The 13,354-nt window shown below is 39.0% G+C and overlaps 2 protein-coding genes and 1 pseudogene across 6 annotated transcripts in view; 1 reads left to right on the forward strand and 2 right to left on the reverse strand.

Moving 5' to 3' along the window:
- LOC115738257 (phosphatidylinositol-3-phosphatase myotubularin-1) overlaps positions 1-6,143 on the forward strand; it is a 47,512-nt gene extending 41,369 nt beyond the window's left edge. For all 5 annotated transcript variants that reach the window (XM_048283302.1, XM_048283303.1, XM_048283304.1 and 2 more), the window contains exons 14-19: positions 567-651; positions 1,367-1,594; positions 2,432-2,491; positions 2,618-2,682; positions 3,048-3,327; positions 5,132-6,143. In XM_048283302.1, the coding sequence (XP_048139259.1) occupies positions 567-651; positions 1,367-1,594; positions 2,432-2,491; positions 2,618-2,682; positions 3,048-3,327; positions 5,132-5,659 (1,246 nt within the window). In that variant the 3' untranslated portion in view covers positions 5,660-6,143. The remainder of the gene's footprint in view (positions 1-566; positions 652-1,366; positions 1,595-2,431; positions 2,492-2,617; positions 2,683-3,047; positions 3,328-5,131) is intronic.
- On the reverse strand, positions 5,760-9,448 carry LOC125316333 (annotated as a pseudogene).
- LOC115755327 lies at positions 9,418-12,224 on the reverse strand. Its single transcript, XM_030694682.2, has 2 exons — positions 11,837-12,224; positions 9,418-9,886 (listed from the first exon to the last, which is right to left on the reverse strand). Exons 1-2 carry the CDS (start codon positions 12,125-12,127, stop codon positions 9,749-9,751), a joined length of 429 nt encoding a protein of 142 aa, XP_030550542.1. The 5' UTR covers positions 12,128-12,224; the 3' UTR covers positions 9,418-9,748.
- Between the last annotated feature and the right edge of the window lie 1,130 nt (positions 12,225-13,354).

Here is a 13,354-nt window from a genome sequence, read left to right on the forward strand (position 1 = left end):
ATGATGAAATGCATAATTGATGAGCTTATATACACACACATATATAAAGCGGGAGGGAGGGAGGTTCTTTCAGGACCTTATACGCCTTGTAATCATCTTTCTTGTGGAAAACTGATACGCATGTTATCATGAGCGAGATAGAGAGGGAGGGAGGGACAGATGACGGTTCTTTCAGGGCCTTATATTTCGTGGTCATTTTTCTTGCAGTAAATTGATATGCATGTTATCATGGGCGAGATAGAAAGGGAGGGAGGTTTTTTCTTTCAGGATCTCATATGCCTTCTGATGATAATTTTTCTCGCTGTAATTAATATGCATGTTGTCATATACGCATAGACATATATGTATATATATATTTATGTATATGTATACATATATATGGGAGAGGGAGGGAGGGAGGGCGAGAGGTGCTCTTTGTTGTCTATCACGTTTTCAATTTCGCCTGAGTAATAACTGTGGGATTGGATTTGTCAATATTACTTTCTAGCTCTTTGTTCATTGACTGCCTTTTTTAGTAGTTAAATGTCCCATTGCAATCGTATGTATTTGTATCCATTTTTTGGCAGTGACGGGTGGGATAGAACGACACAGTTGGTTTCACTTGCAAGCTTGTTACTTGATCCATACTATCGGACTCTTGCCGGGTTCCAGGTAATACTGAGACTGCTTAATCTCAAGCATACTGCTTGAGAATGAGATTTTCTTCTGTTTGGCAAGGGAAAGAAATGTTTGCCGAATAGTATATTGCATCCCTATATCTTAAGTGTGGAGCTGACTTCTATCATATGATTGGATCTTTTCTTAGGGAGAGAACGGAGAATGTACCTCACTTTTGATCTAATGACCACTTACATACCTTTATTTTTGCAAATACCATTCCCTTGCCTCTACACACACACACACACACACACACACACACACACACACACACAAAGAAGAAGAATTTATCCCTCCTTACAAACTCATTTTAGAATCTTGCTTAGGATTTAAATGGTTTGGTTTTTAGTTGTTTGAGTGTTTTGGGGGGTAAGACAATTTAGGATTTGGGGATGGGCAATTTTGGGAAGAAAAAGGCATTTTGTAGGTAGGGACACACATAAACGATATGAAGTTGCAAATTGTTCTGCAGAGGGTAGAACTTAATTGGGTATTTGATACTTCCAAAAGTAGAGATATGTAACTGGTTATTGGATGAGAGATAGAATATTTTCTTTTTTATATTTTCCCGTTCTTTTAAGATTATCGCGTGCTTGAATCATCAAGCACTTTGCTTGTTGCACCTTTAAGCTTCTCTGCAGTGCTATTGTTCCTTGGATTTGGGGACTTCTGTTGCCAATTTAGATCATTTGGTTGTAATTTGATTTAGGCACTTGTGGAAAAAGACTGGCTAGCATTTGGCCATCCATTTTCAGATCGTTTTGGACTGCCAACTATATCTGGAGGTGGCAACACGCTCTTTGAGTTATCTAGGCAATCTTCGACTGGGAGTTACTCATCATCACCAATGCGCCAGTCATCAGGATCATTCACAACTCAAGCTACCAGCTCCTCTCATAGTCAGGCCTCAAATAATAGTTCTCCCATATTTTTGCAGGTGGTTATTATGATATAATGGCTATATGCAGACTCTTCACTGCTTTTAAAATTAGTCAAAACTTTTGGCTTTTCTGCCTGCTTTTGTTGTTGACAATACTTTCTTGAGCATGTTATGTTGGGAAAAGTATCTATGCAGTGCCTCATGTGTGTTAGGGTCCTTCTAACATGTCCAGTATATTAAGTTTGATGACGGTTGGATCGATATTTATTGGGGATCCATAATGTTTCAGTTTCGTCATGCATCTTTCGATCCTGCTACCCAGGGTTGTACTTTTAGGTTTTCTTGATTTAGAAGCTCATGATGCTAGGGTATTGACATGAATGTTGAGCTACCTATATCAAGGTTGAGCTAATGTAATTATCGAGGTTTTTCATTTTTCAAGTGGTTTCTTTAAGGTATCCATCTGAATATTAAGGATGCCAATCCAGCTTGTTTAAGATTTAGTATAAACAGGAAGTGCCTTGTTATTTCCTTTCAAAATATATAATGTTATCAAAAGTTCAAGAAATAATGAAAAAACAACATGCAAATCCACTTGCCCCCATATATTTGTTTTGAAAGTTTAAGGTGTTTCGGATTTTAAAAAAAAAGTCAAAAGTATGTGTGTCTCAAGATTCAGACCAAGCAAAACAGTAGAAAGTTATAACCAATCCAAACACCTCTCGAGTCTCGTACTTATTTGTTTCACTAAATGGAGGGACTTTTTTCTTTCGAAGCTTGATTTAGATTCTTGTCGCATGGACTATTTACTTTCTTGTTTCCTTAAATCTTTAACACTAGTTGAGATTGGGCTTGTTATGTAGCCAATGACTTTGTATATTCTTTATTATGCAGTGGGTTGACTGCATCGCGCAACTAGCAAGGATGTATCCATTGGCTTTTGAGTTTTCCTCGGTACATACTTTTCATTTATACAAGGCTCTTGCCATTTTTTTTTCCTGCAGCTTGTCTTTTTCTACTGATCATATAGCCCTTTTCCTCTATAACTTCCGCTTCGCTTATTTTGTATTGGTATTTCAGACATTTCTGGTTGACTTCTTGGACTGCGTGCTTTCTTGTCGCTTTGGGAACTTCTTATGCAACAGGTAAACACTCCACAAAACACTGCTGGGTTTGGCTTCATAATGTATAATTAAATCACAGCCAGCCTATGTTGAGACTCAATTCTGGTCTAGCTTTTAATTTAAAATTTGTAATGAGTAAATGAATTAAACTAAGTAGCTGAAGATATGACGAATCAGCAATTAGATAGAAGTAGCAATTTTTTTGCAGTGAGGTTGCTTTAAATTTTGGAATTTTTTGTGAATAATGGCCTCTCATGGAAGACAAACTTCCTACTTGACTTTTATTTTTTCAATATGTTGTAGTAAATATTGCCTGTGAGATTGTCCACTGTAGATTAAGGAGTGCTTACTGTCTTCCATCTTCTAATTCATTATGACTAATTCAGTGAGAAGGAGAGGCAGCAGTGCAGCGTCTCTGAAGCTTGCGGATGTTTGTGGGCTTATTTGACAGATTTACGCAATTCAGAGGGGAAATCTCATGTGCACTATAACCTCTTTTATGATCCATCAAAACATAACGGTCCACTGTTGCCTCCAGCTGCTGCTTTAGCTCCAACACTTTGGCCCCAGTTTCACCTTCGATGGGCTTGCCCCTCTGAAGCCCAAGTAGGGGAACTTGAAGCTCAATGCCGTAACATGGCTATGAGATTCTCTGAGTTGCAGAAGGTAATTTGTTTGTCTCCTTTGCTGTCAGCATCTGCTTTTATCTCTGTAAATGCTTTTTGGTGATTTATTCTCTGTGACAAGTTTTCTTCGATGATGGAAAACTTTAATTTGCTCATCTGTACAATTTTAGCACATATATTAATGAAATTGATAATTCATTAGGAACTCCAATCCAAAAGTTTAAATTGATTGGTCGAGGGAGACTACATGGGTATAAGGTCCATTTAAACCCATAGACAAGTGGCGTGGATATTGTAGCACCCTCTCACGTGCAAACTAAATTGAGAATGGCACGTGCAATTGACGAACGGGGAGGCTAACACAGAGAATAAATCCGAGATGAAACCTATCTTTGACACCAAATTAGAATATCCGATCCAAAGCGTAGCTGGTTGTTGGAAGGAGAGTATATGAATATAAGGCCAATTGAAACCCCATAAATTCGCGACGTGGAAAATTTTGTGGGCACTAATAATTTTAGGGTTAATACTACGAAAAATCACAAACTAGTACACCTGCGACAAATTTATCCAAAACTAAACGCCAAACTAGTACACTTGTAATAAATTTATCTTTTGTTGGTTTCCGTTAAATTTTACTATAAAATTGCTGAGTTAGATGACATGGCAATTGATAAGTGGATCAATTTGGAGTTTTTACCATTCGTTTGTCGCGAGTGTACTAGTTTGGGGTTTTTCATAGTATTAATTCAATTTAATAGACACCAACGGATAGTAAACTTGTCACATGTGTATCAGTTTGGGGTATATTTGTCACTTGTATATTAGATTGAAGTTTTTGGTGGTAAAAAAATTAGTTTGGGATTAAATTTGTTACAAGTTTACCGAGTTTAGGATTTTTGTGGTATTAACCCTAGTTTTTATTATCAATAGTAGTACGATATCTTTGTCATTTTAGTCACCACAAATCATTAAAAGTAGTGATTTTCGCTATGCTGCTATGGTAGATAGACTGTTGACAATATTTGTTTAGGGGCAATCAAAAGGCTATTTGTAACACAAAATAAGCATTGGAGGCAATTATGTAACACAACCTGATGCCCCTATGTATTCATTTTTATACTACTCAGATGATTGAATAATAAAACATCAGTTCTCAGCTTTTCTTGGAGAATTGATATAGTGCCATATGGTGTGACGATGTCCTAAAATCTGATTTTTTTTTCCCTCAAGTTTAATTTAATTATGGACAAAAATAAGTAAATAATCAGTGTATTTAGAGTGCAATGCATTAAAGATTAGACCACAGAACGTATGAGTTAGAATGCTACATAAGTACATCAATGGACATAAAATTAGGTATCCTCTCTTATGGTCTCACCATGTGGCAAAACCACGTGGGTGACTGATGCACCTTTCCTACCTATGTAGAACTTAGTGTGGACTTTAGTGATTGGCAACCTGTAACATTATGCATGCATAATGAAACCTCAGACTCTGGACAGAAGAGCATCAGATTGAGTAACGAGTGTGGATACATCATGGCCCGCAATAAATGTCTTTAGGGTTTTCAGTGACATTTAAGTGAACTTAGTTGACTGCATATTCTGGATACGTATGTGGGTTGTGCTTCCATGTCCTTCTATAGACTCATGGAAATCACGGCTTCCAGTATGCCTCAGAATTTTGAGGTTCAATTTCAGAGGACTATCAGGTCTTGCCTTGTTAACTAGGGATTCTTCCTTTGATGCCTATTATTTGTGGGTTATCATATCAAGAAGTTGTCTAGTTCTTCCTGCCACCACAATGTCATCTTTATTTATTCTGTGCTGTTTCGTTAACAGGCAAAGGAAGTGGCAGAAAGAAAAGCTAAAGAAGTAGCGGCTACAGTGGAATCTTTAACTGCAGATTTACTGAGGGAGAGGCAACTGAATACTTCTGCTGTGAACTTGGCCAAAAAAGCAAGCAAAGAAAATGCCGCTATAAAGCGTGCAATTCAGTCCCTGGGATTTAAGGTCCACTTCTCTGGAAATGGCGATTGCACAGTTGACATTGAAGCTAATCCCCCAGTGAGCCCGCAAGTGTCTATGTATTCTTATTCACAAAGAGAGTCTGATGATCCCATCCAATGCGATGAGAAATCCGACCTCTCTGTATCAATCACTGTGGTGGGTGATGAAGTTCTTCCCAATAACCCAATCACCCGCGTTTGTGAAAGCTTATGCCCCATGCGCACACGGGATGGGGGTTGTCGGTGGCCAGATGCCGGTTGTGCCCAGTTTGGCAGCCAGTTTGTTGGATTGAGGGCGAACTTTGATGCATTTGACCGGCTCTCAATCTATGACAGCCACTTTGACTCGGACAAGCGATAGATAATGAGGGTAAAGATTGGCGGGTGTATTTAATCAATGGGGAACCACTAGAGAAGCCATTGCTGGGCATTGGATGGAAAAGAGAGACTACTCACTTCTTCTAAGCTTCTATGAAGCCAACCCTAGTTCTAAGAAGATGGGCCATGGGTTGTGGATGGGTTGTGGGACTCTCTACAGCTGAAGAGGACACCTTTTGCAGCCTCCTCTGCAGTACTCGCAATGCCCAGTCGAATCAGTTAGAGGATAATGTATTCAACTGAGGTGAGCTATTTAATCACAGTTTAGTTATATTCGCATCCATCAGAATAACATTAGCTTATGTTTTTAGTTTTTTTCCCTTTTGCTAATAAGATTGGTGTATGTCTAGAAGCAGAATAAAGATTAGACTATGTACAGATCCTAAAGTCATCTTCTTCCTTAGGCAATTGATGTAAGGCCCTGCAGCAAACAATTTTGATAGTTAAGAGCTTAATTTTATATTTTACTCATCTGCTTGTGTATTATTACATGCGGTGCATTAAGCTTCATGAAGGCGTGTTTTTGTCGAAATTCTGTCGATGTTGCATTCTTCGTTCCTAAACATGTGGAGTCGTAATTACGTACGGAAAAAAAACTTGATAAAAGTGATTTTTTATGTTAGATGCTCCGTCATGATCAAGTCTGGAGTGTTGAAATTGTACGGGACAATGTTATACCATAGAAATTTCCATGAGTGATCATCTTTATCCCATGTATATAATAAAGCTCGTGGTAAGAGCCTAAGAGGTTTGTGTACTAACGTTAAGTGAATTAACTTTACAACAATTTCATTTATAATTATTTAAACTTGCATGATCTTGCCTCATCAGCTTTTTGAGACTCAAAAGTTTCCCTCTCTCTAAGAGCCTGTTTGATATCTTCAAATTAATTTAGTCGATACTTGACTAAAATTAAACGCATGATAACTGTAGTTAGCTTTGACTTAAAAGACCCAATTAAGTAAAAAAAACTTGCTTGATTCCCTTAGTAAGGATAAAGTTACTTAATTTATTTTTTTTGTATGGTACTTAATTTATTTAACAGAGGGTTAATATCACGGAAAATCCTAAATTGGTACACCTATGACAAATTTATTCGAAATTAAAATTTTAATCACAGAAATCCCAAAATTGGTACATATGTGATAAAATTATTCTAAATTAATTTTTTTACTACAAAAAATCCTAAAGCGATACACATGTGATAAATTTATATCAAATTAATTTTTCGATCATCAAAATCCCAAATTGGTACAATTATAACAAATTTACTCTCCGTTAGTGTCCGTTAAATTGAGTTAATACCACAAATAATTCCAAATTAGTACATTTGTGATTGTAAAAAGCCTAAACCGGTACACATGTCAACTTTTATGTGTCATCTAACTCAGTAATTTTATGGTAAAATTTAACGGAAACTAGCGCATATAAATTTATCACAAGTGTACCGGTTTACGATTTTTCGTGGTCAAAAAATTAGTTTTAGATAAATTTATCACAAGTATATCGGTTTGGATTTTTTTGTTATCAAAAAATTAATTTGAGGTAAATCTGTCATATCTATATCGGTTTGAAGTTTTTCGTGATATAAAATGCATCCACATCCGAAATAAAATATTGACTAGTAAAAGCCTAAAACTTGTCAATAATATTCTCAATTCCATAGATGGGGAGAAAAAGATATCATTTCGTACTCAGATATTCGATTATTATGAGACAATATTTTATTTTCATTTTCTGTCACTTAAAACATTCAATATTTGAAAATTCAATATTTAAATTTCTATCATTTAATTTCCAATACATTTCGACCAAAAAAAAAAAAAATTCCAGTATATCAAACTAGTCTTTTATACGAGAATTAGCAGTAATGTCGTTTTGTCCACGAGTAATCTTTTTTTTTTTTAGTCGAAGTGCACGAGTAATCAATAACCTAAATATCAGTGGTCAATAAAGTGGTTCATAATGGTTGGCATAAATATCAGTTGATCTTAAGTGCCAGTCGAGAAATATCAGTTTTGAGTTTCACTTGTCTATCTTACATATAAGTTTTTTCTTTTTCTTTCCTCTGGGCGGCAATGATAAATATATATCTTTACCATTTGCTAAATCAAAAATAGACTTTCTTCTTTTGTTTAGTTAATTTACCCTTCCCAGTTTACTTTGTAATTGAGGAAAAAGGTTAAAAATGACTTTGACTGCCTCTAGCTTAGTTTCTTTACTATTGTAATTTCATGTTGATCTCTTTTATCCTTTTAGCAAAGCATGGAAAGGCGTCTAGTTAACCCAGCGAAATTTACACCGCATGCTGTTGTAACTTCTAGAGTCGTCTTATTCTCTCGATTTCCGATCGAAAGCGCATACTCCTCTTGATCTTGATGTAATATTACCAATCCAGCGGAAAGTGATATTAATGACCGGCAAAATTCTCTAATCAGCCAATATGGAAAATCCACAACTTTGGAAAAGGGGACGCGCGCTCTCTTTTCTTCATGTCAAAAGCGAGGGAATTGGATTGTCCTCTTCACTTATGCCGTTTTGACTGCTCAGTTACTTGGCCGAGAGAGAGAGAGAGAGAGAGAGAGAGAGAGAGAGAGAGAGACTTTTTTGTAGAGCAGAAGCTAAAGATCATTAGTGACATCGACGCATTCCCCCGCTTCAGTCAAATAGATCTTAGTCGTTTCAACAAATGCACAAAATGATTTTCAAAAGCTGTTATATTTTTCGTGATTAATGTTAGGCATGCTAGAATTATTAGTAGGGTTGAGAAAAAGAACCGCCCAAACTGGATTGAACTGGGTTCCCGGTTTCATGGGTGGAACAGCCCACCCGGACCATTCAAACCAGATCGATTATTACTATGTATTACTTTTAATTTCTTATTTCCTAAAATCTGTAATTTAAAAAAAAAAAAACATAATCTATGGGTCTAGCCCTCATTCGAAGCAAGATGAACGGGATCTTCACACCGCTCAGCCTTTGGTTCAGATGATCACTGAACCTCAGGAGGTCAAGCACGGTCCCCAGCATCAGCATCAGCATCAGCTTCCCTCTACCTCAACAGGTTCATCTCCGCTATCACCTTCTTGGCCTTGACCTTGACTGACTTCCTCATGATGTTGGCGGTCGGCACGATGGGCTGGGCGGGCATGACCCTCGTGACCAACAAGAGGGCCTAAGGGATCAGCCAAACGGGTCCCACCTTGTCTGAGATCTTGTACATGGGCACGACCAGGGCGGTGCCTTGGTATCCCAGAGGCTCATTCTTGAGGGAATTGCGGCAGGAGATGGAGTTGTCGACGGGGGGCATGAAGGCCCGGAGGCCCTAGGACCTGCTGTGGCCTTCAAGGTCGAAGGCCACAGCCATTGAGCGAGGACGATTGGGATCATCTGGAAGGTCCAGGTGACATCATTGCCATAGCCGTGGACCATCAGGACGACACCGCAGGGAGGGGAGAACAAGGATTGCCATGACCGTGTGAGGACGGTCGTCAGGCCTCGTGGGGAGGTGAGGAAGGATGTGGCGCCCCAGATGCCTTGCTGCTCGAAGTAGTCGTCTTCTTTCTTGGGGCTGTTGCCCCAGTCGTTCTCAGGGGACCAATTCCATTTGGCCCACTGAAAACTGTACCAGACTGGTTTCAGGAACTTACCTGATTTCCGATTTCTGGATGCGAACCGTATCGCTCTAGAACCGATCACCCCTAACTATTAGTCTACGAACAATGGTACAAAGCACGGCAGTGAGAAACAACAAAGTGAGTGTTTGAATCATCGGTGGCCACATTCAAACGCCCTAAAGAAACTGATTTTGTAAACTGAACTTTTGTGTTTCCAAACGCTATTCTTCGTGAAAGCAATTCAAAAGACCAAATCTTGGCGACAGCTGAGTACCTGCAGCAGGCGAAACCCGGGTTCGTCTTGGATATACAATGCGAGCCAAGTTTTTTAGAAAAGCCTTTCAGTTCACTAAACCATCAGGAGGGTTTATACACTGAACCAAGTTATGAGAGAGGAGAGTATACAAAACCACTATACCACACGACATAGTAAGAAAGAGTCAGTGATCATTATGCTAATGGGGAGTGGAATCATCAGGTGCCGAGTCTTGGGCATCTTCGGTAGCTTGATCATCACTGCCCTTTCTGGCCTTCCTCTCTTGCCATCTTCCCCAGACCCACCTCAAGATGAGGAAGCCCCCAATAGCATAAACCTGCAACTTTCATCAATTAAATTTTCCTCCGCAAATTGATGAGACATAGCAAGGAGCTTAAAAAAGAGTAGGGTTTTAGATCTTCTAATAGTTCCGAACCGCGATGAATAATAACCGCGCATGATGCACCTCTTTTCGCCATTACTATTAGAAGCATGTGCTGAAACAAATGAAACCAGATGACCAGAAAGAAATAGAAATCCTTCGTTCTATTTATTTATAATAAAAGTAGCTAGCAAGAATCCGACATTGAAATGTGACTGCACAAGGGCAAGCCCGACAGTGGAACAAAGATAGATCAAGAGCTTGTGTTCTAACATACCACTCTGTTGGATCATAAATTTATCACCAACTTTAACACATCCTCTTGAATTGTCCACGTGCTTGAGAAGCATTAATTAACCCCTCTACCTTCTCAACACACTTGTCATCAAGATGCTATAAATAGTAGGCCTCCAACCATCTTCATCACGATACAGTACTTTATGCAGCTAGTGTGACCTTACAATCTAAGTGAATCAGCATGATAAAAAAACTACCACAAACATCACAACATGCAAGAACCTACAGCCGACGGGTGCATTTGGTATGGTTTCTACAGACATTTTCAGGTTCAGTGCAATAAAAAACGAAAGCAGCTTGGTTGTGTTTTCATCTTATATACGTGCTTCAAAACATGCAGGCTACATAACAAAGAAAACTTCCTACAAAAATAAAATTTGGGCAAAGTTGTTTAGTTACAGTATATTCACAATACATAAAACAGTAGACGTTTTACAAAGGCACAGTAAAGACGTTACTGTATCAATAGCTAAATATCTAATAAGGAAATCTCCTAATAAGAGTATATACTTCCACATGTTTTGTTTGACTCCTTCATTTTTTTTTCCTGACAAGTAACGCATACATAATAGTCATGGTCAGCAACAGAATCTGTGTGGAGCTTCCTCTGAAGCTTCAACAAGCCTTGACTGAGGCTAGTCAAAGCTTCAATAGAACCTTGGGAAGCCTCAACCAGCCACAATTGAAGCAGGACCAAGCTCCAGTCAGTCTGGGAACCATTGTTTGTCCTGATGCTTCACGTGTGCAGTTCGTCCGTGAAGAAGAATGTACTTTTGTCACTCTAAACTGCTAAATAAAAAGATGGTATTTATTTCGCATTCGAAAGATTGACGACACAAAATACCTGTTTTGTCTTGTGAACTACAAAAACTGTTTCAAAAATGACAGCAGATATACTTATAGCCTCCAAGTGCTTTCCTTCTCAATGAAAACAAAAGGAGAGAATTTTGAAAATTTTCAGGATTTGAACAGGGCCCTAGTCAACTCACTTCCTTAGTTCGTCATGCTCTCAGTTGGTGTCTCCATCAAAAGAACCTAACCACTATCTAACGTCTCATGACTAAATACCCCAGTGAATCTGTGAGTTTGTGGGATTAACATGAAGGCAAGGAGGGGCACACTTATCCCTCCCGGACGTATGATCTGGTTAACTACGTCCTCACTGGCCAATGCAAAAGAAATTTCCAATGACATTTCTCTGCCTGCCATCATTCACAGCCTATGATGGGACACAGTATATCTTTCAAAGATCTTCCAACGAACCCAGAAAAGTCAAGTAGTTAGCAATTTGTATGATATCTCTTCCGTCTTCACATTTCATTATCACCATTCCCATTGAAGCATTCGCGAAGACCCTGCAAATCAGCGATTCCACACAGGCGACAACAATTGTTCCTGACACGACAATTAATTTGCCCGAATGGGGGAAAAAAGCTCACGATTTGCCTCAAAATTGACACGAGTGCTGATAAATTTCTGATCATGCGTTTAAAGAGACCATCGGACCGAAACCCCCTCGCTAAAACATTGCCAAACAAGTATGAACATGATAATTACTTCGAAACGTTCCAAGCCACCAGACAAAACCCATCAGCCACATAAACATACCTGCCATAAAATCACCGGATTCGAAGTCTTCCCGGACTCTTCCTCAACCTCGAGCTTCAACGGAGGCGGAGACTCCAAAGGCTTGGGAGGGAAGCTCACAACGTCAGGCTTCTCGCTCCTGCTCTCGCCCTCGCTCTCGCCAGCGGCAAGTTCGGGTTTTTTCACTGGTTTCGGCTCCTTCTTGGGGAATTGAAATGGGAATTTGAAACCGAGGTTGGGGAAGAAAGAGAAGGGGTTTTTCTGGTCTTTGGGAGTCTCACTACCCACCAAGTTCCCATTTTTCTCAGCCATGTATGTCCCCCGGATAGAGAGAGAGAGAGAGAGAGAGGGAGGACAAATTTAGTTGATTAGGGTTTAAAACTTTTTGCAGAGGCGGAGAGAAGAGAAGAGAGAGAGAGAGAGTTAAGAGATTTGAAGAGGGATTTTGTTTGGGGGGTTCTTCTTGAAGGCGCTCTTCCTACTACTTTAGCTTTCCTCTAGAAAGCTGGAATACTTACAGCGCGCTAACCATAAAATTAATAATGTTGTTAGCTGTTCTTGTCTTTTCTTTTCGCCCTTTCGTTCATTTATCTCTCTCTTTTAAGATTAACGACTTGTTCAATTAATCCATCTTCCACTCTTTTTTTTTTTTTCGGGAGGTCAGATAAAAGTTGATAGCCATTGAATCGAAGAAGAATGAGATTTCGCTTGTCAATTTATTAGTTTTTTTGTTATTATTTTATGTGTTATTACACTTTCTACATGCATCCGACCAAAAAAAATAATTAATATGAGAATCGATCTTTCGATGAACAGGAGAAATTTCATTTTTTTGATGAGATCGGTAATGGTTTTCAATTTGATGTTTCTTGATATTTTCATTTCATCGTTTACTACTTGTAAGAGCAGTGACACGGTTCCTTGATCTGTTTTTCAAGTCTGGTTTTGAACTACAATGGTTTGTGTCATGTGTTGTTTTTATGTAGATTTCCAATTCGGTATATTTGTCCGGGCAAAAAGTGGATAACAAATTCTTCTGCCGCTATTTTCTTCCTCAGTCGTGTGCCGGCCGGCCATTGTCACCATCTGCCTCATTGTTGCTCGATGCCTCCTACCTTGTCTATCTCCTACTAGCTTTGCATGTTGGCTCTCTCTCTCTCTCTCATCTCACTTTGAGGAAAGTCACAACAACCTTATATTTAAGGTCTTGCCCTCAAATTCGAGTACACATCTAACTTTGAGGAAAGTCACAACAACCTTATATCCAAGGTCGTGCTCTCATATTCAGGTATACATCTCAGAATATATATATAGAGAGAGAGAGAGAGAGAGAGAGAGAGAGAGAGAGGTCACTGTATGTGATGTTGGTGTCGGTCAGAGCCGTTCTGTTTGGGATGGTAGAGTCGAGCTTATTATTGCTAGTGGTGAAAGTGGACAACTCTAGAGGAGGTGGTATTGGACAAGTCCGGTGGTGGTTGCCAACTCTAGTGGCGGTACCGACTATTGAGTCTAACAACAGTGGTGGCCAAGCAAGGTGGT

Source organism: Rhodamnia argentea, chromosome 8 (assembly GCF_020921035.1).
Source record: "Rhodamnia argentea isolate NSW1041297 chromosome 8, ASM2092103v1, whole genome shotgun sequence".
Taxonomy (NCBI): Eukaryota; Viridiplantae; Streptophyta; class Magnoliopsida; order Myrtales; family Myrtaceae; genus Rhodamnia; species Rhodamnia argentea.

Coding starts and splice junctions, on each gene's coding strand:
- LOC115755327 (XM_030694682.2), bottom strand. CDS start 12,127: ATGGCTGAGAAAAATGGGAACTTGGTGGGTAGTGAGACTCCCAAAGAC. Junction 9,887..11,836: donor ATCCGGTGATTTTATGGCAG/GTATGTTTATGT, acceptor TGAAAGTTGCAG/GTTTATGCTATTGGGGGCTT.